At 38.7% G+C, this 23,486-nt stretch overlaps 2 protein-coding genes across 4 annotated transcripts in view; both read right to left on the bottom strand.

Moving 5' to 3' along the window:
- The window catches only part of LOC118119994 (testis-expressed protein 2), a 34,039-nt gene extending 22,426 nt beyond the window's left edge, over positions 1 to 11,613 (bottom strand). For 2 of the 3 annotated variants that reach the window (XM_035174553.2, XM_035174536.2), the window contains exons 1-2: positions 11,041 to 11,613; positions 10,466 to 10,556 (exon numbers count right to left, since the gene is read on the bottom strand). The gene's annotated coding sequence lies outside the window, so the exon portion shown is untranslated. The remainder of the gene's footprint in view (positions 1 to 10,465; positions 10,557 to 11,040) is intronic. The other variant, XM_035174545.2, reaches the window with a different exon arrangement.
- An 854-nt stretch (positions 11,614 to 12,467) lies between these two features.
- LOC118115674 (myeloid-associated differentiation marker-like) lies at positions 12,468 to 14,117 on the bottom strand. The gene has a single exon (XM_035166994.1). The coding sequence runs from the start codon at positions 13,855 to 13,857 to the stop codon at positions 12,952 to 12,954; it is 906 nt and encodes a 301-aa protein (XP_035022885.1). The 5' UTR covers positions 13,858 to 14,117; the 3' UTR covers positions 12,468 to 12,951.
- Positions 14,118 to 23,486: the final 9,369 nt, after the last annotated feature.

Consider the following 23,486-nt stretch of genomic DNA (forward strand, 5'->3'; position numbering starts at 1 on the left):
CCAAAGCAACGTGATGGCTGATGGTATCGTAATATTATGAAAAAAAAAGATTTTGGGAGAATTAAGAAAAATAAAGTAAAATATACTACAATAGTCATAATTTTAGACTACATGTTATTTTTCAGGGTTTTGTATTAGAATGAGGAAGGGGAAACACACAGAACTGTTGGGAGAATAGCTGTGACGAAAGGAAAAGACTGAAAAAGACATACCAACTGATGAACACCACCCACCTTTACAGATTACTAGCATAGACAATGATCATGTATATTTTGGTTTTCTAGACATTTGTCTGTATAGAGATTGAAAATCTTTTCTTATTCCTTGTTTCACTGGGTAAATATCAAAATAATCAAATATAACAATAAATCTCTCAACATTCTTGTCTCTATCATCTAAATTCATGTTGGTCTAAAATATCTCAACTGCCTGTTTCCTGTTTTTGCAACCCAGGGATTGCATTGCAAAGGATATTTTTGCAAGTCATCCTGCCCATTGATTTCTGCCAATACACCACCACGTGCTAACCCACTCAGAGTGTCTCAAATGTCAAACACTACTGTTTCAGATGACATCAGTGGCATTAAGGGGATGCATGCTAAGGGGCAGAGATTAAACTACAAGAGAAAATGACTCAAAAAAAGACAGGCATAAAAAACTAAAACATGCAACGCACATTCCCCCATGGAACACATAATGAAATCCCAGACCACTATCCCTGAACCATGTTGCCTAGGAAGGGATTAGAAGTCCCACAGTTTGTTGGTAGTAGTAATGGCTTTCCCTGTGGTTACATTGACAGTTTTTCTAATGACTTTATGACATTAATGCCCCATCCAACATCACAGCTGCAGTAGCAAACAGTCACAGCGCCACAGGCAAAGACAATTTACAGATACACAACTGCGCAGAGTAGATAAAAAAAAAAAATTGTAAAGTAAAATTTGAGATAGGAGAAACGAAAGCTTAACATTATTGAACACATGTCTGGAGAACAGCCTGTCTCATCATGGTAAGACATTCCGCCTCATTTTGGATTTCAAGTTGGATGACAACAAAACAGACAGCAAGAATCTGGATGCAGATCTGGTGTGAAAAATATTGTCAAGTTTCTTATACTGCAACAATCCCTCGGTCTCTGTTTCAGTGGAAATATATACAGGGTAGACAATCGAGTAGTGCTGGATGTGGCTAACGCAATTAGAGACGTGTGTGTGTGTGTGTGTGTGTGTGTGTGTGTGTGTGTGTGTGTGTGTGTGTGTGTGTGTGTGTGTGTGTGTGTGTGTGTGTGTGTGTGTGTGTGTGTGTGTGTGTGTGTGACTAAGAGGCTGGTAAGCTGGTAAATACGTTTTTCAGAGTCCTTTCAGATTTCAGGTTCTGGGACAAATAAACAATAGCAGGCCAACAGACGTGAAGCTGTTCTCTAGAATGCTGACAAACTGGTGCAACAGGCGCAGACTGAAGTGTTGGCCGATGAGATCATTGTGGGTAATCAACTGTCTCCCAGCCTTTCTCTGCCAAATGGAGCACACTTTGCCAGCGACATAAGAATAACACAGTGAACTGACAAATCATGATCATGTTATTGCTAAAGGTCACCACAAGGTTACACTTTTATTCTTTAGATAATTTACAAAATCCAGTATTCGCTTTACTCATGCCTCTCATTATCACGGCTGTTACAATCTCAAGGCTCTTTTTATGCTGCTTCTTTTATCTCGAATTAAAATTATACAGTCACAAATACGTGAATGTGTCTCATGATACTTGGGCTCATTAAACCCAATAAACCAATGTGCAGTGTATAATTTGCAAAAATATGACATCAATAAAAATATCCAGCCTAAAATATTTTGAGATACGAGTTTCTGTCCTATGACAGTGCTATATTGTAGCTCATCAGCCACCTCATGCTGCAATAATGGATGGAAAAAAAACTAAGCAAAATGCAATAAACTCTTGCAGGCAACCCACATTAGCTAGGACTTTAACAGATAATGCTATTTAAAAGTGACAGATATTGTCCAAAAGGTTGGCCTATTGGTTTTAAGTGTGAATTCATATAGGCTTATTAGCTTTCTTGCACATGTTTGGCAGCTGTGGCTCAGGAACGGGTTGTCAGCCTTCTCCAGTCCGCTTGCCAAAGAGCAATGACCACTATGTGGTAGAAAATGTGTGTGTGAAAGGATGAATGTGGCTTGTAGTGTCAAGCGCTTTGAGTTGTCACTAAGGCTACGTAGGGCTGGACAATATGACTTCAAATCAATACCTCGATTATTTCAAACTTTTACCTTGATTACGATTAATAAACATTTTATGCCATCCCACCCATGTTTCCTGTGTAAGTGAGCAGGCACATGATGTGCATTTTCAGGCTTGTTATTATGGACTGGGATTCAAACTGATCCAAAGCACTCGTGAGGACAGAGATCAGTAGTCGTATGGATTGATATGCTATATAAATACAGTCCATTGTTTTCAGAAAAGCTCACTTTAATATAAACCAATTTAATATAAACCAATTTAATATAAACCAATTTAATATAATTGTATCCACACACTAAACTTGTAATTATATCATAGAAATGGTAGAGAATGACTTTGCTATTCAAAGCTGAATGCATAGAGAATAGCAGCCGCCCCACACATTACTCCAGAGAAGGTTGACCTACTAAATTCTACTACTACAACCATTTGCCCATAGACTGAATATTCTAAATCTTTATGTCCCAGTTTTCTAATCATTTATAAGTTAATTTACTGCAGCAGAAGTGAATATTATAGATGTTATCGATGTGTTCACTCTGCCTTAAATACATCATTGTTGGAAAATGAGATAGGAAAAAGCACAATGAAATGTTCCTGCAGGTGCTTTGTCAATCAATGGCTATATGTTCTTAATCATCATAGCTCTCAAAATACCAACAAGATTTAAGAATTAGGGCTGTATAATTATATTAAAATCAAGAAATTAAAAATTAATAATTTCATTGCCGAATAATTCATTTAAGTAATTTCTTGATTTTTTTTATTTCTTTTAAATTGAAAACCTTTACCAAGTCCAAGGAGACCATTTCTTGTGAGGCACTGAGCAGATATGGAAGAGTTAACACTTCTTTTTAAAAGGTCATCAGGAAAGCTGAAGTGCTAAATTTTTGTCTGCCGTGGTGGATCACAACAGTGAGAACTTGCTGGCTCATGGAGACCATGTGACACAGCATCCACTGAGACAAGGAAGTAAAATCATACGAGGGGATAAACAAGAAGAAAAACAGGGAGAGACACTGTAACAGTAGGCTTTAAAGCCCTGTGACCCTGGCTTTACACAACAACCCATACAATACACTACTGCTTGCTTACACCAAGAACATAAAAGAGCCTTGTGTTTCTGAAAACACTTAACACTCTGTGAAGTTCAGCCCATCACCAACCATGTCGTTGATGCTCACTTAACTGATTAACCTTGTCAATAGGCCCTCATTATTTCCAGTGAACTGCTTGGCTAAAATAGCGGCAAAACTGTGACATAAAACAAGCCTCGCTCTGCCTCTCTCCTCCTGTTACAGTAACTCACTCAGTGTCAGCCTCAACACAGACTCCCACAGGAGACACATCCTTTATCCATTACGTGACCCGTTTTGACCATTTTTGTTGTTAGTTTATATTCTTGTAATCAAAAGCTTTTTTTCTGACATGCAGTAAACTCTGGATAATCTTTTAAGGATTTCTCCTGCCAGTCTACTAGTAGAAACTCTGGATAATCTCCTGGTATTCTCCGGAGGGGTTGTATGTGAGAACGCAAATGTCAGAGACATCGATTTTTGTGTTGTGAACGCATTTCAGTGAAACATTTTTTGTGTGGACATTCTCCAGAGTTCATGTCTGAAATGGATAAAGTAAGTTAACTAAGCCTCTCTTCATTTACTGTTAGGGAACAGCTTGTTCCATTTGAAGTCCTTCCTATAAGAAACAAGGCACTTTTTACAAAAACAAAGTAGAGTTAAGATCACTGCTTTTACTGACTTCAAGAGGTCATCCATGTAATCGTCTTGCAGACAAGCTTACCAGACTAACCCGTGCTCTTTTCAAAAGGCCTTGGTTTAAACTTCTGAGAAAACTGATTAAGTTTCAGAAAATTTCAAAATATGTTCCAAAAAAAACAGCCACAGTCAAATTAAGTATTCTAAAAAAAAAAAATCATGAGAACATATGACTGGTGCAGCATGCCAGGCCACGGTTGTGACATGAATGGCTCAGGCCTTTGGGTCAGCCATCTGCCCAGCACGCCTATTCTGGTCGAACCCAGGAAACTAGCTAAATAGTTACCACTCCTTGGCAAATGTCAACATATTATATTCATTAGTTTCTACACATAACAGCAAACACACAATGGCAATGAAACATTCGTCCAGTGGTATTGTCTCAGTCACAGCAGAATCAGCCTGGAGGAGATTTTTTTTCTCACTATAACTGGAGCTGTGGATTTTCCCTTTTTGTGATGACATTCACCACCTGGCATCCTTATCTGTCTGGAGTAACTTTATTTGTCTTGCCACTCAAAAGATTTCCAACAGCAGGCCTCTGAAACACTGACGAGTAGCTGCTTCACCAGGTCATAAAAGTTTAATCATTTATAAATTACAGTCAGAGCTGCACATTGAAATCAATAGTTGGGTAAAAAAAAAAAAAAACTAGATTTTACAGTACTGAGAGGTTTTATTCTCAATATCATTAGGTGTCAAAATGTAAAATGTTGGAGAAAATAAATTTGCTCCTCTGACTAACAGAGTTTCTCATGATTCTCAATTCTCGCAATAACTGTGTATTCCTGGTCAACAATTAGCCAAATGGTAACTTAACAATAACTCTGGAATGCAGTAATTGTACTCATATTATTATAATTGCTAGACAAAGTGAGAGGAATTGGGTAAAGCATTTCTGAGCCAAACTGTAATGACAAAAGGCTTCATTGTAATCAAGTGTGAGAGCAGCTCATGGGAGACTGAAATGGTCTGTGTTATATCACTGTATTGCAGACTAATCTGTAGAGCATGGTGAATGTGTGCTTGAAATTAGAATGGGGTGGCTTTAATCTATTAAAAGACAGATGCACTCGTCTTCTGGGATTCAATTTATTACAGAAAAATGAAGGCACTGATGCTCAGATATCTCGATTTCTATTCCATCATTTTTGCTCTCCCACAGAAAGATGCTTGTGAATGTGTTGCCGCTTTGTGAATGTCTCCATTTCAAGTGAGAAACTCTGAAGTAATATTTATAGCCAGGCTATATTTATACATCTTTCCAGTTCCCACCTCGTCTCTGTCTCCCTCCTGTGAACAAGTGATTATTATGACGGTGGCGGGGTGAACGGTACTGTCAGTGCACAATGGAGACAGCATCTGAAACAGGCCTGGAGACACTGCTGGCTGGCAGGCAGACATATTCTGCTGATGATTCAGTAATGGTCATTATTTCAGCGAGTAGAGCAGTGAGGAAGCAGCACCTGCCTGTTACAAACATTGACGTCTGCTGGCAACTGTGAAGGGGGTTGGCCTCATTCTCAGCTACTTTACAACATTTTAACCAGTGTCTTCAACTTGTCTCGTTAAGCCCGTTTCCCACTGGTCAAAACACCCACTTACATCTGGCTTTGTCTGCAATGGGAATGGATACAATTGGCATTTACCACTGGATCCAATTACTTTGCAGTAGACATGGATTTTAAATGAATGGCAAGACAGTGAAGTGAGAGAGCGCTTCAGTTTTTGTGATGTCAAACATGACGCACCACGGGAAAAAAAAAAAACACAAAGCCAAACTCCCAATGGTAAATGAGTCTCTTTCTTTTTTTAGTGGGTTTACCAGCATTTAACAGAAAACAGCCTATACCCACTAGTTTTGGTTTAAAAGAGGTCATATAGTCAGTTCCAGCATTGTTCACCAGTTAAACAAATACACATATCTTGATTGTGTATATGTTACACTGCTCTGTGCACTAATAGTTTCTTAGTGATTACTGTTATCTTTCGAGATCTACAAAAAGGTATATATCAAATGAACAAAGACACACCCGTACGAGGAATTCTGGCAAGATCACATGTTTAACAAAGCTCTGGACATTGCTCTGATAAAACCTAAGTTGCCTCCTCAAGCACACACCCATTTCACAGTAGGCTGGGCTTAACACCTTTGCACTTTGCTGTTAAGACCACTAACAATGTCAAGGTGGGCCACTGTCAATGGACAGATATACCTATCTATCATTTCCACCATTTCAACAAGAGAAATTCATTTTCTTAATCAAACAGTATGCAAGTAAACCAGAGAGAGCCTGGCAGGATGGCTGAATGACAACAGAGCACTGAGCCCTGAAGCAAGACACTAATTACTCCAAGCCATGTTAGCTGAAGCCTGAGTTCATATTTGAAGAGGAGGCTCGTTTTGTGCTACGTTTAATCAAAATAAACCTTGAGGTGGGCCTGAAAACTGACGAATGTTGGAGTCAAAAACCAAATAGAGTAGAATATGACAGAAAACTAAATCGAACTAGAAATGCCTGAAAGCTCCTTATGTTATAGGACTTGATTGGAGGGAAAATGGCTGTCAGTGGAAAAATATTGTTCAATTCTTGAGCAATAGCTACAAGCCTTCTTTTCTCAGATCAAGACCAAATCCCAGACTAAACTGAAATTAAACTGTAAAATAGGGGCTCATTACACTGCATTGTAATGGGCCATTGTGAAGTTATCAATGGGTTACCGTGCTTGTACGTTATGCATTTACCATATCAATTACAATCATCTATTCTCAATTTATAAAAACACTTTTACATGATTAAAAATAGACATCAGGAGGGGCTTCCAGCATATATATATATAAATAATATATGCCAAATTAAATAGGGTGAGCAGCCAAAAGACCACACTTGATAAGATATATGTAACACTGACTGCATCTCAGCTGGTCTGAGCTTTTGACAAAACAAGAACATTTTGGTTGCATAAAAATAGTTTAGACCTGGTGTGAACTTGGAAAGCCACAAAATGAGTCAATGCTATGAACAGGTGTTCAGTCAACAGGGGTGTCCGGCAATCCTACGCAGAGAATTAGCTGCATGCGCTCCTTGTCTAAACGTGAAAGATGAACAGTGAACGCTTAGTATTTTCAAGCGATGCAAAAGGTGATATCCATTCACATTAACAGTTAACATTTAGCACAGGACTAAGCCCAGATTTATTTTTAAACACACTTTCACAGACAGTAAATAGAGGCCCGATCATCTCCAAATCATTTCGATATGCTGTCGGCTGTGCTGCTGAAGTGTGACATCTCCCTTCACCACACCTGCTGCTCAAACCCTAAACCTCCTTCTGCCTTTCACAGGTGTGAGAATCCTGTTTTTTATGCTTTTCTTTTCTCAAAAACAAAATGAAACCTCACTCGCTCACTCACGCTTTCGAACATGGCAGCTAAGCACACACAGTGCACTGCTGGTGTGTCTTATCAGTGACAGATGTCAAGTCAACCTGACATTCATCATCAATATTTATGCATTGTGCAGAAATCATTACTAAAAACACAGAAAAGAGCAGCATCATGTCCACCACACATTTTCTCTCAGCTAATTTTTTTTGTTTTTCTTCCTATGACTAATTCAGCTCATACGACCCTAAGCGTCCACCTAATCCAATGCTTTTTGTTACCAATCAGGTTCTGATCAAGGTATTGTTATTTAATAGAAATAATAGAAAAGTTAAGTAAAAAAATAAAACAGGCATATGTAAGAATATTGAAAAATGTCTTATGTACAATCATTGATGACTCCAAAAATGCAACCATTTATTTAGTTTTGATCATTATAAGTAAGTATATCATCTAATCAAGTGTATGTAGGCATGTTCTATCAGGCTTTGGATACAAAGACTATTCTTTTTAGTAGGCAGGTAATTCTTGGTTTTAGTCCCATCATTTTATTTGTTCTTAGTCCAACATTATCTTTGTAGATTTAATGTCACCTTTTAAAAATCATATTCCATATTCCATATCCACAAACACACATTCAAGATCATTGTTTTTTATGTATTTAGGCAAAAATGTAAAAATAGACAAATAAGTCAAACTGATGTTCAAAGCAATGTTTTACATTTATGTGCCACAAGACACCAACCATTTCATGTGCAAAACCAAGTCTAGTACACTAGCTAAGGATTCCTTGCAATAGTTAAATACTAACAAAACTAGAGAATTTGCTGAACAGCTAAAATAATGTATCGATTACATTACAGCCTACATGGTGACAGTGTACAAGCCAACTTTCAATTTAGACCCAGTGTTGGACTTTCATGTCTCTCTGAATATCTACAATTCATTACAGACCTAAATGCTGCTCTGAAAAGCAAACAAAAGCTGAACACTGCAAAGTCTAATTATGTCCTTTATCCTCAATACTCAGCTTGTTTTTTCACTTTTGTAAAAAGTAAGTAGTCTATGCAGTATGCTTTTTACATTATAAAAGGAGTTTTATGCTAATCTGAAATTCCAATCAGCATTTCCTGTCAATTGAGTCACCACCAACAGTATTTCAAACCAAAAATCCATAAGATTAAACACGACAATTAAGGAGGACACTTCAATAAGTTTACAACATGAAATCATGACAATATTGATCACACTCATCACACCCGAGACCTGAAAATGATCATGTGGTAGATTTTACAAGAATGAGGAGACAGTCAAAAGAAATTTCAGAAGCCCAATAGCACCAGAAACCAACAGCACAAGAAACCATGGTCTGGTGTGTAGGACTGGGCCTTGGCCTGCAGGTATGGGGGTGCATGTCAATGCAGCAGATTTTGTGCTCAATAAATCATCATTATATGACTTAAGCTACAAGATATCTGAGCCTGTTTATGGGCCGAAAACAATCAACTCAGTATAAGCATTCCTGAGGGTAGCAGCTGTAGAAAGCTGGACTTCAACCATTATCTGATGAGCAACAGATACATCTCAAAAGTGAAAAATAAAAAAATAAATAAAAAAAACACTGGGTAAAAAGAGCTAGAAGCTGGTTTCATTCGAGGCGTCATTTTGCATGGCAATATTGCACCGAGAATGGCAGTTATATTGATTTAAAATATACCTTGAGGTCCTGTGTGCAAAGAAACCTGTAAAACACCTTTGCTGCTGGAGCACAACTGACGCGACACTTAGTTGACTTTATCAGCCCAAAATATCCTATCACAGATAGACTGGAATTAGCACATGTCCTCTGATATGCGGCAAAATGAAACCTTTTTTAACAGAATATAACGTAGAGAAAGATGCATTGAAACTGTCACATAGGGTGTCCTCCAAATCCATTATTTACAATACTCGCAGCACACGTAGTAGATGATGTATCACAGCTGAGGGGGAAATGGTGAGGAGCTAAGCAGCATCTTCAGGGTAATTGACTAACTTGATTGTGAAATACATTGCTGGAGAGTTGATAGACAACAATATATCGACACCTGAATTTTTCATTCCCAATAATTGTTATCAGTTTTATATATGTCTCACACTTCACGGGGAAGCTGTAGTCAATCAATCAATCCAATTTGACTTGGATACCAATTCACAATTTGTCTCATAGGGCTTAACCAGGTGCGACATCCTCTGTCCTTAAAAAGGTCCAGTGTGTAAGATTTAGGTGAAAGGGATCTATTGACATAAATTTTATATAAAATAATCCTAGTGATTTCATCTAAATTATACAAATTGTTGTTGTATTTACCCTAGAATGGGCCCTTTATATTGAAATTATTTATATTTACATCAGGGGGGGGTCCTCTAGGCCACCATGTTTCTTGTAGTAGTCCAGACTGGACAAACTAAACACCCTTTGAGTTTTTATGACAGCTGAAGGCTACCACAGGTTGTCTTTCATGTTTGGAAGGGGAGGGTGAGGTGAGGGGTGTTCAGCTGCCACATGCAACTTCACCACTTTATATAACTAAATTCTACACACTGCAACTTTAACCCTTAATCTACATTAGTAAAATGTTTCAATAAAAAACAAGTATCTATATTAGCTCAAGGCCTCGAGTTCTGGGACATATCAACATGACAGTTACTGGAGGCCAGGTTTCTTGAGATCTAATCTCCCAACATAATTAGCATTGTCTATGCAGCTACATCCCTCCCGGTGACTGACAAAGATGCCAAACCTGTTGTTTCCCATGTTATGTTGCGCATGTCTCTCTGGGTTTTTTAAGAGTACAACTTCATATACAGTCTTATACAAAGGGATTAAGCTTCCCTTTGATTTGATAAAAGCCTTTTTGATTTTGATTTGTCGTCATCATTCTCCTGAGCAATGTCTGCCCCTTTACTCGCTCCCTGTCTATCTGGACTTTGCCCTCACTGAGGTCATTTGCAGCCCAGGGATCAATAATGAGTTCAGCTGTACTGGTAAAGTGCTTACCTTGGATCCTCACTGCCATCCAATCCAGCCTGGGACTCGCATCTGCTTCTGAAGAGTCAAGTTTCACATGGCCATGATGCTCAGGGGGCTGCTAAGAAACACATCATCAGAGAGAGAGAGAGAGAGAGAGAGAGAGAGAGAGAAATCATTACGGATGCAAATGTCCTTAAACGTGTGGACTAACAGTATAAAGGGAGTGTATTTTCTCCTTGTTTGTGTGTAGCAAGCTACGTGATTTCAGCAGTAGTTTACATGGGTGTTGTTAAATCGACTTATTGGCACGCTAACGCAGTCTGAACAGAGACTTGTCAAGTTTAATGGAAACAAGCGACCAGTGAAACCAGCCTGTCTTGTGATGCCAGTGGGATAACAAGCTAACGACGTTAACACAGACACTTTTTTTTAGCATTTATCAGCTTAAACATGACTACATATGAACACACACACACACACAACTTCAAGATTAGAAAGACTCGCTGGCAATACATTGAATCGCAGATGTAGTTATTAAAGTCTAAGCTGGACGAGGTCATTCCGCCAAACTGCTTCAGGAAAGGGGGACAGGGGTAGCTTACCGTGGCGGCGGGGTTTCACTTCAAGTCTGGAAACGACGAGCAAACACTGAACTTCCGAAGCGAGTTGACGTTATTTTCCCTCGACACGTTCACGTCTCGAGTCACTTCCACGTTCCCACTAGTTTCGACGGCTCGTGTCCGCGCGCAGCCTGTTGACAACGGACGAGCCAGTTCCTTAAAGACACAAGGCTGGAGTCTGCCCAGGCCTGAGCAATCGAACCAGAGCCCGTGCGGTCCCGCAAGTCTAGCCAGGCCATCTATTTTTCCGCACAGCTGCTGACCACGCCTGGAGCAGACGGAGCAGATGAGGCAGATGTGGGGAGGGCAAACAGTGTAAAATGGAAATATGTGAATGTAATGTGGCACAGCACGTTTTTCCTTATCTATTGAGGAAACGTCAACAGTCCAGGGGGTTAGGTCGTGTTTGTGTAATGCCGCTCAAATGTGATAGAGCGAATGAGCCCCTTTTAAAAGACTGACAAACATCTTAGATTAAATAAAATGTGATCTTTCAATGTGTAGGTTAATTGATGCGATGTACATTCTCAACACCAACTCAAATCCAATAGAGGTAGTGACAAAATAATAAACCCCCTTTCAATCATGCTTGCCTTGCAAACAAAAATATATCAATATAGATAGAATATAATAAAATGTGATCTTATTATGTGTATAGGTTAATTGGATAGATACGCATTCACAAATTTACAGCAGTGCAAATCTAATACAGGTAATGAGCCTTTTTTCAATTAAGCTTGCCTTGCAAACAAACAAATATATACAAACATATTTAATTAAATTGGTATTTTGTTCGGTTGATCCATAAGTGTATATAAATATTTATACTTATATATATATATATATATACACATATACATTTTTCCGTTCCGTTCTTTTGTCCCTTTTCCTTCTCTGTTTTCCTTTTTTTTAATAATTGATGAAATCATCAATATCATTAAATTAATTTAAATTAAATTAAATTAAATCTCATAATGTGTAGGTTAATTGGTGTGATGCATATTCATAAATTTAAAGCAGCTCAAATCTAATAGAGGTAATGAGCCCTTTATCAAACAAGTTTGCCTTGCAAATGTATGAGTGAAAAATTTAATGAAAAAAAACATATTTTGATCTTCTTACATGTGAAGGTAATTGGTGTGATGTGTAGCTTATCCGTGGTATACATGAAAGCTTGATATGATATATTTGGTTAAAAAACAATTAATTGTGGTTCATCTCAGTAGGAAAATATTTATTATGCTCTTAATGGTAAATTTAATCTTGTGATTTTAATAAATCTCTTAATAAGAGTGTTGCCATCTTTTGTTAATGATTAGGAACTGTTCCAGCCAGATTGAAGCTAATGTAAGCCTGATTTGTAATCATTGTATGATCTGATCCATAATGTTTCAGTGATATGACAAATGTTTATCAATAATTGAACTTTTCACTTCAGTTTTATTCACTTTAGTATAAATTCAATTATTTGTCATAGGCTCAAAGTTTGTAAATTCATCTTTATCATCAGCTGCCACCAAAGTTCATACACCTCATAATTCTGCTTATGAGTCAGTGCACCTGTCAAATTACCCAGGTTTAGTGATTGCTGAGTATGTGAGCCATAGCTAACTCATCTATAAATGTCATACAGCTCTTTCACATGTCAGTTAACCACAATACCATGTGATCACGGTGATCAGATATATAAATCTCTTTGTCTTTAAGCCTAAAATATAAACTACTTGTATTGTCTTACAAGTCAGAGAGAGTATTTACACAGCAATGTTTAAGAGCAAAATCATCTATTCAAATTGACTTTATATATTCGCAAACACATGATTACCTCACTGAAAATCTCAGGACTATACATAATCAATATCACATACAGTGCATTTAATGTGATTAGTTATTTCAAGAATGACCCCTGTCACACAGTAGTTTAATGGAGAAGGCAAAGTCAACGGTGTAAGCTAAGAGTGTAACACTGGTAACAACTGTTTCCATTATAACCAGCTGAACACTATAACTGGAAATACTTTCTTTTTCTCTCAGGTGCAGGATCTCAGTAAAACAAATAACTGTGGCCACCATGTAGAACAACACCCCAGTCAGATTGAAGCCAGTCATACATTTGTCAAAGGGCAGGAGACATCGCCCAGCACAGTCACCTAATATTACAACCACTGTGACAAAACAGGTAAGGACACAGATGGCATATATTATGCTGGTAACCCACAGCTGCCAATGGTGTACCGAAGGAGGCAGCACACAGACCACCGCCACAACCAGGACAATCATCTGACAGCCTCCCCACAGCTGGAATATCTTGAGGAGACCAGGCATGCTGCCCATGTAGCCTCTTTGTTCTTGGGCTTGGTTGCGAAGAATGTAGGACTCTGAAGAGTAGGCCAGGAAGGTGAGACAGGAAACCACAGCCGCTGCCACAGAGCGCGGCGACAGCTTTTGGTGATCCATGACGACCCACGGGAAAAGTACAGAAGCGCTGAGGGACATCAGTGCGCCTAACAAGGCCACCGTCACAGTCAGGTTTTTCCAGGAAACCGGGATGAGGTTGTGAAACTGGATGACGCTGAGGATGTGAATGAGGAGCGTGAGGGTGAAGAAAAAGCACCAGGTAAACATGCAGTAGATCCTGAATGGGTTGAGGTGTTGGCAGCGAGATGAATTTTTGTTTAGTTCCAAAGGTTCTAGCGAGGACACGAGACTGAAGGTGGTACAGCTGGATAAGACTGCCCATGTCCGCACCAAAAAAAGTGGACTGGTGAAGTCTTTGGTCTCAAGTATGATCACCGGCATCGTCACAGAGTTGAACTGGCAGTACCCACGAGGTGAGATAGCATCAGATTTGTCAAATAATACCTCAGTCTCCACTCTGATGGATGTTTTTTTATTCTTGTGGTTTAAAAAGTTCGGAAGACTAGTCCAGTAGAGTCCACGGAAAAAACCACCTCAGACAAATCTTAAAAAGAAAAAAACACTTCCTCTCTATTCTGTTCACCAATGCTCCATCCTTTTCCACTAGCACAGTACAACTTCAACATAGTAACTCTTCACTTATATATATTGGAGCCCTGCTGCTGTCAAAACAGGTCTCGCCTACTTCCTGTTTGAGGTTGCAGTACTTTCAGTCTTACTGGAGGTAGGTGCAAATGACCACATTAAAAAACAAATGCAAACAAAGCTATCTGTCTCCCACTCTTGATTCTCATGAAATGTTGTTCCCTTTTCTCTAAGGTAATAAACTGCAACCGGTTAGTGCCCTCACAAACAGTTTATGACTTGACCACACCTCCTGACAGCATTAAATATGGTCATAGGTCCTCTTGCTAGTTGTTTACAAGGTGCATATGTGTAGGATATGATCAGTTGATTTGTTAAATGCTGTAAATCTAGGAAGTGTTGCTAAGAGGATCTATTGGTGTTGCTAAGAGGATCTATTGGTGTTGCTAAGAGGATCTATTGGTGGGTGCAGATCTGCTCTTACCTGACGGGGACCAAAAAAGCATCTTGTTTCCACTTTCTACTGATAATTTGAGATTCTTGAATGGGAAATAACTTCTTTTTTTTTTATCTATGTGGGTGCCTGTGGAGAGATGTTAGTCTTTTATTTTGTTCAATGTTCTTACGTGTGACTACTTTTGTCTCAAATGCATATGGGTGTACATGTATCCGTCTACAATATTTCCAATTAATAAAAAAATGTGTGTATGTTTGTGTGCTTGCATGCTTTCATGTGGTAGATGTGAGTATGAAGTATATCTGTGTGTGTGCATGTGTATTTACACAATATTTGCACAAAGAGTCTTCTAAGGATTCCAGCCAATCACTTTGCCTCTGTGTATCAGCACACCTGCTCTCTGTGTTATAAATAGACGGTGGATGCATCAATTCCCTTGTGTCGCACAGCTCAAGTTCAAAAACTTGGGTTTTCACAGAAGGGAGAAGACACACTCCACATAGACAGATGAGAGCTGGTAAACAGAGGTTGTCTGTCGTTGTAGGCTCATGGCTGTGAGGTGTGTGTCAGGGGTTTGTGTTAATCTGCATTTAAAGTCTAATCTGATCTTTTCTGTAGTTCAGCTAGTAGTACATTACGAAACAGGTTCCTTTAAATATGTCACAGTGAAATCAATGGAGATCCATTATTCATTTGGACAAAATGTAATGTTTCTGTACATCAAATTTAAATTACATTGCTGGAACAGTGGTTCCTGTTCAGAGCAAAAGTTTTTCAGATTTTAACCTTTAGTGACCAAATTGATAGTCAACGACCATATCGTTCCATTGCTCAGTTGTTTGTGTTTTGAACAAAAATCCAGCAGGAGGAAATCACATCTATAATACATTTGAGTCCTTATTCACATATGTACATACATGTCCCCTTGTACAGACAGAAATCTGTTTCCTTTTATGTAATATCTCATAATATATATTGTCTCTTCAGAATTGGAAATGTATAAACTTTAATTTTCGAAAAATTCATTACATTAGAACTGTGGTTGTGAAGGTGAAAATCACAATATGTTTACTGTAATAAAATTTGATTTTTTGAAATACTCAATAGAGTTGTGTCGGTCACTATCCCTACATCAATAATGACCCAGTCTTTTTTAAAGTAATCTCTGATATCAGTATAGTACATGGTAGTACAAAGTAGCAGTAGTCCTGTTTGTACATTTGCAATTCAAATTAAACTCTCTGCCATGGCGATGCAATAGAGGTTTTTAGTCTTTTATGGCCAAATTTGAAGTGGATGTGGTTAACCTACTGAGAGGATATATAAGCGTTATAGCAGTCGTTTCCTGTTGCCATGAGATGCCGCTAAGATTAAGACTGAATATTTTCATGTAGTTATGTTCAGGCCGCAAGGCTTAACAGACATGTGAAGTTTAATACAGATTTGACCTGCATGTACAGGCCAGTTGTACTTCCATTCTCATAAAAAAACAAAAAAACATTGAAATTCCAAGCCATGCCACAAACCTACTATTCAATGAAAACTAACAATATTGGCCATTTAGCATTATCAAAATCTTATAGGTAGACTGACATAAATTTGAAGCCAAACAGATGAATGCCCAAGTACGAGTTTGTCAAAGTGCAAGGTGTGGAAATGACAAAAAATAGACCAAAATTGGACCAATAAATTCAAAATGGCAGATTTCCTCTCTGGATTAGGGACTGGCACAAAAAGGCTCTTCTATAAAGCCTCGACCTAATAGACAAGTCTCCTGAATTTCATACATCTAGGTCAAAGTCAAAGCAGGGTTAGTTTTTAAATCTCTAAACTGTTCGGGGGCGCCTAAAGCCATTTTGCCATGCCCATGCCTGAGTACCATATAATACATAATTTTCACCAGACCGGATGTGTGTGTAACGTTTTGTGAATATGCAAGCATGTGTGGGTCCTCAAAATGTGTTGAAAGAAACAAAAATTTAGGAAAAAACAGAGTCCATGCACCACTGCAAGGACCCTGATAACTTGTTGGAGTAATGCATAGAAAATAAATCAATAAACATTAAAAAATCTACTGCAAAATAAGGATTTCTAATTTCCATAGAAGTCCATTATGATTATACAAAAGTGTTTCGGTACTGCATATAAATAATCGAGTAAATAGATTAAATCAAGATTTCATAAGAATTCCACACATCAGTTACATATATAGTGTACTGTTAGAGATTGTGTGGTCGGATTCTTAGTTGGTATGCATCTGCAAACTTGCAGCAGTGAAAGAAAGCACAGTTTCAGTATGTGACAGGAAGTCTGCATGGCATGTCTTGAGATCATAGTTCATTCCTGCACATATCATTTAAAATATTCAGTACATATAAAGATAGTTTTGCCTTGTTTCAAGTTGGAATGTGCCTTAAAACAGAATGCTAGGTAATTCTGCTATGTGATGGTCAAATAATTTATTACATTTCAACATTTGCAAGAATTTACCATTAATATAATCTGGATCTGTGTGTGTGTGTGTGTGTGTGTGTGTGTGTGTGTGTGTGTGTGTGTGTGTGTGTGTGTGTGTGTGTGTGTGTGTGTGTGTGTGTGTGTGTGCCTGTGTGTGTGTGTGGACAAATTAACTCAACACATTGGACAGATTTTCTCCAAACTTCAGAGGGTATCTCCAGATGATTAACTGCTGAAGCTGATTGGTCAAAGTTCAAAGGTAAAGGTCGACAACAAAAATTCAAGATGTCTCTTGATCCTAAAGACACGACCTAAAGCTCATTAAAATAAAAATAAAACATTCATGATTATATGGTAGGAATGGCTTCATCATGACATCACTATGATGTGGCACTATTACAATATTAATATTATATATTAAATATTGGGTTATATACAGCGTGTGCAGGGTGTACATTGCCCCTAAGATGCTATTAATTTCCATACATATCAGTTACACCTTGACCTCAAAATAACACGATATTTCTATTATATAAAATCAGTAAGACTCGTAGTCTGTGTTAATGGTTTTTTAACAAACAAAAAAAAGTCTATAAAGTAGATTATCCAATTTATTTCTCACAAAATTGAATATACGGATTAAGTTTGAGGGATTGATAATGAGTGTTTATTTTTGCACACAAAAGTTATAGAAAGAGTAGTTAAACTAAAACTGAAAAAAATCCTTTTCACTTTAAATAAAATATTCATCCAAACATCAAATTCTTATTCTGTCATCACCTTCACTACACTATGTCACATTAGCACCTGATGGACTGAGCATGAATATCCCCTGACTCTACAACAAGGACCACATATCTAGTGTGGCCATAATTGGACTTATGGAGACTCACTGTCTTTTTACACAAATCTAAACTCACCAAGAAAATCACTTCCATTAAAAACTCTGACCTCCACTAAACTGTCTGTGTGACCTCACCTATCACCACACAGTCCCAGCATGACGGCAGTTTGACTTGGTATTCTGATGCAAAGATCCCTTTTGTTGGATTTGTGACCAATCATCTTCAACACTGCATTTTTCTGGACCTATTTCTCCAACTGTTGCTTCAGCCCGACCCTTTCAGGATGATCACTTTGCAGGATGGTGTACAGGGGTGTTTATTTTGTATCGGACAACATCAGATGTGTTTGTAAATGAGTTACACCAGTTATTAGAGCCTGTAATTCATTGGCCAGAGTTTTACTTCCTCTTTTCTTGACATGGTTTTTACTTGGCACTCACAGTGTCTGTTTGCAAAGGCCTCAAGTGGCGAACAATGCTTGACCTCTGTGTCTGACAGTCCATTAACGGTTACCTTGTCCTGACTGCTTTTATTTCTCCTCCTAGAAACATTTGATGTAATGTGTACCATATGTGTTGAATGGATTGTAATATAATGACTCAGTTATATGCGAATGGGAACATACTTTTTGAGTCATTACGTTACTCATCCAATCTATAATGAAAGAGACATTCAGAGTTTGTATTATTGAAACATTTTTTTATTTTCTCCATGTCATTTTAACGCTCAGGTTGTACATTTTCCCATACAGATGGCAAGGCTGTGGCAACACTGCTCCTGTGCAGGGCATGGAGTCCTCTGTGGTTGTTCTCCAGTGTAATCTTCATGTGTGCAGAGGCTGAAACATTGGCCTTGACTTTCCTGTAGACCCCCCTGACACTGCTGGGGTTGGGGGTCGCTATGGGTCAAGGTGACTGGTGGTGAGTGTTAAATTGATTTGTGTGAATGGACAGTGACAGGAAGCTGCTAAATTATGGTCTCTTCTCCTGCAGAGTAGAGTGTGCAACAAGTCCTGGTGCTAAATATGATGTCTCGGGGGCCATGTTGGAAGGTCAGGGGAGCAGTATGCTAAATCAGTGGGGTGGAGGTCAGCTGCTGATTATGAGATGGAATGATGAAAGATAATTTCACGTAACACAAATTGTTTTTTCACATTATCAATTTGTTATGTTTTGGCTTTTGTGAATAATTCTGAATATTTTCAATTTGTCAACTTAGATCACATATGTTTGTGGAAAATAGTGTTACATGTAGGCAACATTATCTGTTAAAAGCATCAACAGAGACACCATATATGAATGCCTTGCTGTTTGCTATTTTACTATTTTTTGTTTTTTTGTATATTTGCAGTAATACTACGTACATCCTCCATTTAACTTATGGCTGTTTTTGTTTGATTGCAGTAATCCTAAGTATATCCCCATAGTTGAGTAACAAGTCAGCCATTGGTAACATGACCAGATAAAATAAATTAGTTCCATACAGGACTTTATCCCTGCACAACCAAGTGGGGAGCTATCGAGTAGGACTTTCAGTACTTATTCAAATATGGAAATTCCATGCCAAAAGAGTACCAGATTATATATATATATTATAAAATTACTTATTTGATCTGTATACACTCAGAACTCAAGGATTAACATTGCATAGTAACTGCTGCTGAAAGATCCCCCAATCACTAACCTACATGCCCTTTCAGTTCCTCTTAATATTCTCTAATGGAGTGTAACGGATGTAGCCTCTGTATTTCTGCTATGATTAACCTATGATGAACCTTTGGAAGTTTTGTGTCAGTTTTCTGCTGTTTTAGAATCAAGACCAGACATTTATTTTTATAGCCATGTCAATGGCACCATCTTCTGGTCAAACTGGGACTCCATAGATGAAGACATTGATATTCTACCTACCAGTTATGTATGATTAATTCAAAAGATAAAGATAGTTTATCCCAGTTTATCCTCTCCAGCCTCTTACTAAGCTGAATGCTGTCAAATGCAACAGGGGATAGAACTAATTTTGAAGCAAGATGTGGCCAAATCAAATTCAAGACCACAAACTGACAGTGTCAGGACTTGTTTATCAAGGAAGCAGTACAGACCACTAGTGCAGACTTGAATCCGGAAATTTCTTTCAGCATATATTATACATACTTTTATTATTTTTCATATATTTGAACAGGACTAACACTTATGATGACTGCGCTCTGTGATCATAAGTAGGTTGCTTGTGAATTTGTCAGGGCCCAGTGTGAAGTTTTTTTTAGGAACTCTTACTCTTAAGCTGTTTTCAGACATGAACTCTCGAGGAAGTCCGCAGAATTGTTTCCAACTTTCTCCAGAGTGTGTCTTTCACACATGAACAGCAAAACAGGAGATTCTCCGGTCAGACGTGTTCACAACTACACAGAAATCTCTGGAGTGTGGTTGTGCAACAGACAGGGGCAGGATGTGACGTATTAATTCTGCTGCAGTGATCTTGTATTTTTGTCAACAGCCCATCTACACCGGCGTCGGCCCTTATCACCAAAAACTCTATTGACGTCTTGGTCTGTGGCTTCTACATTATGGCGCTGCTTTTTTTTTTATTCTGAGAGATTTGTATTTGCTTTGGGTTTTCTTTTCTTAGTTTGCGTCAGTCGCATGCTAGAAACATCCTTAGCATGTCCAGTCCATTTAATCCTGGATCTTCTGCTGTGTTCTTACATCTCCACGGTTTTACTAGGGGGCTGGTGAAACTCCGCTGAAAGTCCGGAGCCTCTCACTCTGACATTTGCGTTCACACATACAGCTTCTCTGGAGAATGTCGGGAGGTTCTCTGGAGTTCTGTGCATGTCTGAAAGCAGATTTATTGTCACTGCATCGCTCTGTTTTTTATATAGGGATACGTCTTCAAAGTTAGGGGACAGGTTTGTTGTTTTTTGTGCACAATGCACCCTGAGCTACATATTTTAAGAAACTCCATATTTTGCTGCAGGTTACTTTTAGGCCTGAACACAGTTAATCTATCTATCCTTCCTATATTTATGAATCCCTTTCAGGTCTGTAGGAAGCTGGAGTGTGTCTTAGTATGTACTTGATGAGAGAAAGGGGCATGGGCATGTGCACAGGCAATAAAGGTCATCAGTCTATGACAGGGCTAATGTTTACTGACAATTTTTTTTCCTGAAAGTAATATAAAGCCTCTAGTGTGTCAAAAGACTGGAAAGTCGACCTTGATACCCCTGCTGCCACTACTGGTGTTGAAGGTTCCGTGAGAACCTTTGGCAGGAAAATGTCAAAACAAGAACACCGCACCTTCTTTCACCAATCTGTCAACTAGAACGTCGACAGGTGAGTCGTGAGCAGATGTTTGTCGTCCTGTCATTTCTGAAGTAACAGCAATTTAGTCAAAAGTGAAAAATTAACCGAACTATAACATGGGAGCGAATTAACATTGTTGTGGCTGCAGTGTCTGTGCTGCACAGCTACAAACTTGCAAAAATATCCTCCACTGAGCTTGAATCGTCAGTTACCATCTGTCCTTTTCACCTTAAACCGAGACGTTCTATGATAATATGATTGACACCTTACAAGTTACATCACTCAAGTGTTTCTGGGAGGTGAGATAAAGGGCATCACTTCCATCAAGATCTGCGAGGCAGCCATGAATATAGACTGTGAAATGAAATAGAGACGGAGGTGAAGGATTGTTTGTCAGCCGAGCTCATGATTTGCTAGGGGCATGAAACAGTACTGTCTGGAAACTAGGAGAAAGTTCGGCTCTGGTCAACATTTCAGTGTGTGTGTTTGATGAACAACACAGAGGTCATTGGTGGAAATATGAACAGAGCTGATATCTCTTTAAAAGTGAAACCGTGATGAACACTTTGTGGTGGAATAATCAGTCTGGAGAGTGAGCTGGTCCCTATCTTGCTTTTACAATATTGTTTTTCAGTGGACCTCTAACACCACACCCAAAAACTAAATGGCCTGCACAGCGCTTTTCTAGTCTTGATGACCACTCAAAGCACTTTACAGTTCAGTTGTGCCATTAACCCACACATTCATACACTGCCACCAAATCCATCAGTGGCAATAGGGGCGCAGTATCTTGCCCAAGGACTCTTTGGCATACTGAATCGGAGAGACTGGGATCAAACTGCCGACCTTCTGGTTAATGGACGTCCTGCTCTACCTCCCAAGCCACAGCCGGTGGGTTGGTTAAAGGTTGGTTAAAGGTCACTAAAAGTTTGAGAGTGTTTGTTGGGGAACATCAACATCCCAGTCCCCAAGATACTGTCCACTTATTTACCACTTATTTTAAAGTTTGCAGTTTACATCCTGAAAACTCCAGAAACAGTTGGTTCCCTGATCATGCTGAATTAAGTGACGTCTGTCATGGATTTCTGTCAACAGGCAACCATTCTGAAAAAATAGACAGCCTTGTGTGAAAACACTGGAAGAGGATTGGTGTGAGTGTGTTGTTTCAGCTACCACAGAGACAATAATCTGAGAGGTCCAGTTTGATTTACAGATCTGTGAATTTGACGACTGAAACACTATACTACATTTTTTCTTGAGTTGTGAAGATTGCGCCTTACACAGTAAAATATGATGTTCACATTACAAATTGTTCCACAACATATACTGAGATAGTCGAGTATTGTTACCCTCTGTATTGCGCCCTCATTTAAATGAATTAGCAGGATGAACATGACCACTAGACCAGTACGATACATAAAGCTGAGATAGCAGATTTCTGGAACTCATCTTACTGTTCATTTTAATACTGGGAGTGGGTAGTTTCCTGTCAATGCAATATTCTTTTAATATTACATGTGGACATTTATTATGTTTCAATATCTTATTGAGGTAAAATGGTATAACATCATTCAAGGAGAGAGCAAGCATTCTCATCTCCAAATTTAATAAGGAGGCGATCTATACATGGTGGTGCTGTTAAAGCAGGTTTACTTCCTTTTTGGAATTGCAGCAGTGCTTTTAGTCTCATTGCAGGTAGATGCAAATTACCAAAATAAAAAGCAAGAGCAAACACAGCAATTTTATAAATTGTCTCAGTCACATCAAGACTTTATCTATTAAATGGCCGACAGTAAATTACAAGCATCACAGGTGAATACTGGCAAATCAACACGGCCAAGCAGAAACTGTGCTGCTACAACACAAAAGAAAAGCTGGGGTGAACACAAATCGATCTCCCTCCCACTCGTGGTTCTCGTGAAAGGCTGTCATTTTTTTTCCTGTGGTACCAGTAATAAACCAGTGTGGGTACAGGTTGTTCTTACTTTGCCACCGACATGCTGCCTCTTCTCAAACTCTTTGGCCTCACTGTTGAAGTCATAAAATGTGTTCTCTCAATAGCTGTTTACATGTTATTTGAAGCTGTATGAGGTGCATTTTTTGTCAGGACAAGCTCAGTTGATTTGTTGAGGGCTGTGGATCACATGAGTGAAGTGTTGTTGCGTTGATCTGTTTGTGGGTGTGGATCTGCTCCACCCTCAGGGGAGAATAAGCCCCTCGATAACACTTGGAAATAAGCTTGAATGGAAATGAGAGTTTGGTTATCTGTGTGGGGGCCGCAAGCTTTAAATTTCTGATTGTCTGTATGTATGTGTTCATCCTCATGTGTGTGGATACATTTGTCTTCTTGTATGCTTCCAGGCATACATG

This window comes from Hippoglossus stenolepis, chromosome 2 (assembly GCF_022539355.2).
Source record: "Hippoglossus stenolepis isolate QCI-W04-F060 chromosome 2, HSTE1.2, whole genome shotgun sequence".
Classification (NCBI taxonomy): Eukaryota; Metazoa; Chordata; class Actinopteri; order Pleuronectiformes; family Pleuronectidae; genus Hippoglossus; species Hippoglossus stenolepis.

Bases quoted from the DNA above. Each gene is read 5' to 3' on its own strand.
- LOC118115674 (XM_035166994.1), bottom strand. From the start codon at position 13,857: ATGCCGGTGATCATACTTGAGACCAAAGACTTCACCAGTCCACTTTTT.